The sequence below is a fragment of the Camellia sinensis genome, chromosome 1 (genome assembly GCF_055761805.1).
Source record: "Camellia sinensis isolate YWXY chromosome 1, ASM5576180v1, whole genome shotgun sequence".
NCBI classification, from domain to species: Eukaryota; Viridiplantae; Streptophyta; class Magnoliopsida; order Ericales; family Theaceae; genus Camellia; species Camellia sinensis.
The window spans coordinates 234,969,632-234,974,525 of record NC_138961.1 but is presented as its reverse complement, the minus strand read 5'-3'; the positions used below and the strand labels follow the sequence as shown (position 1 = coordinate 234,974,525).

Genomic DNA, 4,894 nt, shown 5'->3' with positions numbered 1-4,894 from the left:
CCAACCGAGATGATGTATTCCGGTTGGAAGATTTAGTGTTTTATCCAACTTTGGATTCCCAACCGAGATGAAGTACTCCGGTTGGAAGAGTTGGTGTTCTGTCCAACTTGGGATTCCCAACCGTGATGAAGTACTCCGGTTGGAAGAGTTGGCGTCTTGTCCAACATGGTATCTTGTCCAAACTTAGCAACAACCGAGATGGATATTTCGGTGCGTGAATTTGTTTTGTTATGGACTCCGGTCGACCAAGTGTTCAAATGATAAGTCGTACCGAGATAGTTTGCTGAAGACGGAATTAATTACTACCGGGCAAACACTTGGCGAAAATTCAAAATTTTTCATTGATAAAGAAATTCATTACAAAAGGTGGGGACAAATCCCGGTTACATCAAGTGTATTGAAAGCAAAAATACAAAGAAAAGAAACCTAAACTAAGGGAGAAAGATTGGCGAACTCATCCTCGGCAGCATCAGCATCAAGGTCAACAGCTTGGCTTGCTTCTTGAGCGCCGGGCTCATCGTTGCCGGGCTGTTCAGGCACCTCGGCCTCTTCTTCCTCAGAATCTGTGTCATCCTCTCCATTTTCAAGTCCTTCCTCGGCCCCCGCTTGAAGCGCAGTAAATACATCATTTGCATATGGCACGAGGTAGACCGGTAGTGAAGCTTTGGGAGGATTGGCAAAAACGTCGGTGTCAGAGCCCTGGCCGAGGTGTTCACAGGCAGACTTCCAACCGGCCTTGAAGTAGATGTCTTGTGTTGCAAACACCTGCTTCTTATAGCTCTCCTCGGCCTCGTTGAACCCGGCCTTGTTGGCAGCCCGGCAAGCCTTTTTCTTCGCCTTCTTCAAAGCGTCAACCTCGGCCTGAAGCTCACTTTGTTTTTTCTCGGCTGCGCCCAGCTGACCGAGCAGTCTATTATTGTCATGGTTGGCCATTTCGAGAGAAGCTTTAGCCCGGCCGAGCTCGGCTTGGAGGCTTTCAACATGGCTCGCAGTGTCGTTGGCTTTCTGCCTAAGCCGGTGGATGCGCTCTAGGACCAAATGTTGTTTTTGAATGGCCTGCAAAAAGAAGCAAAGTACATCAGAAAGGGGACCGAGCAAGAAGGACCGAGCAAACACCTGTGAAATGTTAAAAAGAACGCCGACTTACCCTGGCCATCGACTTCACAGAAGATTTTACCAGCCGGGTGTCAGGGACGTGGTCACTGCCTACCACGTCGCCCGGTAGGAGAAATGCTTTGGAGAGATCGAAGGCAAGCAAATGTTCTTTGTCTGCCTTGATCGATGCAGTCGCCGGGATGTCCTGTCCCCGGTGCTTCAGCTGAGGACGCCAAGCGGGCACGGGAGCAGGAGTTTCAGCAGGATGCTCGGTTGTCAGCTCGGTGACGAGCTCGGCGGAGGGATCTGCCCTTGGCCTTTTTCCAGCCCGGCGCGCTTCTCTGGCGGATTGCACGGCAGCTGGAGTCGGAGAAGCAAGGGCTACGACGGCTGCACTCGATTGACCGGCAGCCGGGGAACGGGTGGTGACGCTCGGTATCTCGGCTGAGGTCGCGGTTAGAAGGTTTTTGATCCGAGATCTTTTGGCCATTTCTTGCTCGTCAGTTAACCGGATTAATGGGACGTCTGGTAGTGTTGGATCGGGAGGCGGCGAAGGAGCTCTGAGGAAGTCAGTTACTCTACTCCGGCGCGGAGCAGAATATCTGTAAGTCGGTGTGTAGCCGAGCAATTCGTTGCAGTCTCGGTGACGGTACCTAAGCACGGCCCGAATTGCCTCGACGTTGGGGAATTGGTAGTTGGCTTGCAAGGCCTGGATAGCTGTAAAAGAAACAAGGAAACCGGTTAGTAGAACTAAAGAATAAAGTTAACCGAGCAAGTTTGAGTGGCTTACATGAAGAACCGAAGTCCTTGCTTATGAACCAGCCCGGCACCTCGGCTGTTTCGTAGTTGCCGGACACCCAGAAGAAATCATCATCGTGCATATCTTTGTCCGGGGTGCCGGTTACGATTTTTTCCTTGCCCGGTCTTATTTTCAAGTAGTAAGCCAGGCCGTCACCGGTGTGGCCCATAGTGTATTGCCTTAATATCTCGGCTAGGCCTAAGTTGGCGCCCAGCCGTTGGTTCAATTCGTGTACGCCGTTGATTATTCTGTATGTGTTGGTGGACACCTGTGTGGGTGCCAGCCCGGTTCGGCGGAGGAACTCGGTTATGAGAGGGTTGAGTGGGAAACGAAGACCCCCTTCAACGATGGATAGCACGGTGAAGGGGCATTCCTCCCTACCCCAAGGCGTGGTCTCTTCTTCGGCCAGCTCGAGATGGACGTCGGCCGGGACGCCGTAGTCCTCTCTGAAAGCGGCTAGCGCGGCCGGAGTATCCACAAGGAAGCGGAACTTCCCCATTTGTGGCCGACTTACTATAGCCCGGTTGATGGGTTGGGCACGGTGATAAATTGCTGCAGCTCGGTCCTGAGAGGTTCAGGAATGACAGGGGTCCCCTTGGACTCTGCAGGAAAAGGATGGTAAGTGTAAGTGTGTGGTTTCGCTAAGAGAGCTAGACTGCTCGGTCGGTAAGGGGACCAAACTACCTCGGTTTTCTGATTAAGGAGCTCGGTCGCCCAAGCAGACCTGATGTTAGCCCGGTTATGCGACCAAGCCCTTTGGTTATCTCGGTTTTGGCCATGATTGGAACAAACACGTTGTTTGCCCGGTTTGGCTAACTTTTCGGATCAAAAGCAGGCCCAGAGCCCGGTTCACCCCAGTTCTTCGATGTTCTTCAGGAAGACGAAGAACACCAAGAACAGTGGGAGGTTTAGGACGTTTTCTATGGTCTAAGCCCTAAAAGCTATGTTTTCGGGTCCTAATGTGTGCAAAATAAGAGTAAATAGCAACATAAGAGAGATTGGACATCTTACCTGTGAAGGGCCGAAGGTGTTCTTCCCAAACACGAAGAATGGCAGGATGGCAGTCGAGTTTGGGTCTGAGAATCGACAGAGGTGGATGCAGCAGTAGAGGAAAAATGGAACTGGGGGGGCAAGTTTGTATAGGCATTAGAGACCGCCCAAATTCAAATTCTGGCAAAAACGGCGGGTTGGCTGCCCGATGACCAATGGCAGACCGCCACGTGTCACCATTTACGGCTTTGGCAGGACTGAAGCGACGGGTTGAAAAGACGAAGAGCCAACCGAGCTACTTTCAACGAGAAAAGGTCAGCCGAGGAATATAACCGGTCAAATCTGCGGACAATTGCGTCAACTAGCTCGGTCGAAGCTTGGCATCTTGACGACCAGATAAACGTTGTCTCGGACGAGGTGAATAATCCCAGTCACGCTTCCGCGGACGGAATTAAGGGGCAATTGAGAGGGTGATTTATACTCCGGCGTTGGGCCGAGGTATAAACCGAACAGGTTTGGGGCCCAGCAGAGCAGTGGGCCGAGATGATCGACTGTTCACCCGGAGATGGGCTACCAGAACTTGGGCCGGGCAGAGTTTGGACTATGTGCTGCCCCGAACCGTGCAGAAGGTGCTCGGCCAGGAAGTGACCGGTCAGACCAGGATGCTCGGTCTGAGGATTGTCGAGATCAGACAGACCGAGAGGCCGGCGCTCGGAAAGGCGCGGTCAGCCGAGGTAGTTGACTGACCGGCGAGAAGACCGACCAAAGGAGGATCCCGGGCTAAGCTTTGCCGAGATGCCGCCTAGCCCAGTCCTTCATTCGGTTATCCGGTCGGGCGCTTAAGGTATGAAGCATGGTATGACCGAGGTAGGGCAGCTCGGCTGCCGAGCTCCAGCTATGCTGGCAGGCAGTTGAGAGCAAGTGATGAACGGCATGGTTTAAGCTGACAGATGGGATAGCAGAGCCACGTGTCAGGAGATGACAGGGAGTGGGTATGGGGCGCAGAAGGTATATAAGCCTGTCTGCGCCCCCCATGCGGAACACACGAACACTCTGTAAGGAATTTCTTACACTCAAACACTCTCTCCCTTCTCTCTATTCCCCCTAAGGTGTGTGCTAATTTGACCGTCGGAGGGTGTTTCCGGCCACACACCGCCGGGTAGCTCACCATTATTTGCTCGCAGGTGATCGGATATCGACGGAGCTCGGAAGAAAGGAATACGGGCACGCCGGAATATTTGCTCCCCGTACAATATATATATATTTTTTGTCTTTATTTTATGACTAAAATAATATAAAATTATAATTAATATTTTATAAATACACGGATCAAATCGGATCGAATTAAAATTATTTATGCAAAATCAAACGTAATAAAATCTCAACTACTCTATGAGAAAAATAAAAAAAATTTCAAACTCTAAGGTCGGCAGGGCGGCCATTCCTAATTGAAATTGACCCCAACAGCTTCTTTCCAATTGGACGAGAAGAAGATAAGTCATACCATTTCACGTTCAAATGATAAATTAGATAAATTAGGTGTTAGGCCTCGTTTGGAAACAGATTATTTTAATAATTTTTTATTTTTTAATTAAAATTTGAGATAAAAGTGATTTTTTAACTTTTTACAAAAAGATATACAAAAAATAGAAAAAAAAATGAAATCTTTGACTTTTTAATATAAGTTATAGACTTTTTAATTTTTTTAGTAACTTTTTGACTTTTAAATTAAAACAGCTACTTGCCAAACGATGACTTAGGGGTTGTGTGGGGTGTCTTAAATAAGTGTACTTTTTGTCTTTTTAGACTAAAAAGTAGAGGAAAAAAATATGAATGTTTGGGTTAACTTTTTGACTTTTTACGAAAAAATATGTATTAAAATATTGTATGAAATTGTAAAATTACGACATTACCCTCGTTGACACTACGCAGTGCACTTTCTGTCACTTTTCATTTTTTTAAATTTTTTTTTACAACAGCGATTCGTAGCTCAAAAGTTACACAGCTCGA

At 48.6% G+C, this 4,894-nt stretch overlaps 1 protein-coding gene across 1 annotated transcript; it reads right to left on the bottom strand.

The window, feature by feature from the left end:
• Nucleotides 1-426: 426 nt before the first annotated feature.
• On the bottom strand, nucleotides 427-4,141 carry LOC145822786 (uncharacterized). The gene is made up of 2 exons (XM_082920840.1): nucleotides 1,148-4,141; nucleotides 427-1,056 (listed from the first exon to the last, which is right to left on the bottom strand). Exons 1-2 carry the CDS (start codon nucleotides 1,583-1,585, stop codon nucleotides 427-429), a joined length of 1,068 nt encoding a protein of 355 aa, XP_082776966.1. The 5' UTR covers nucleotides 1,586-4,141.
• Between the last annotated feature and the right edge of the window lie 753 nt (nucleotides 4,142-4,894).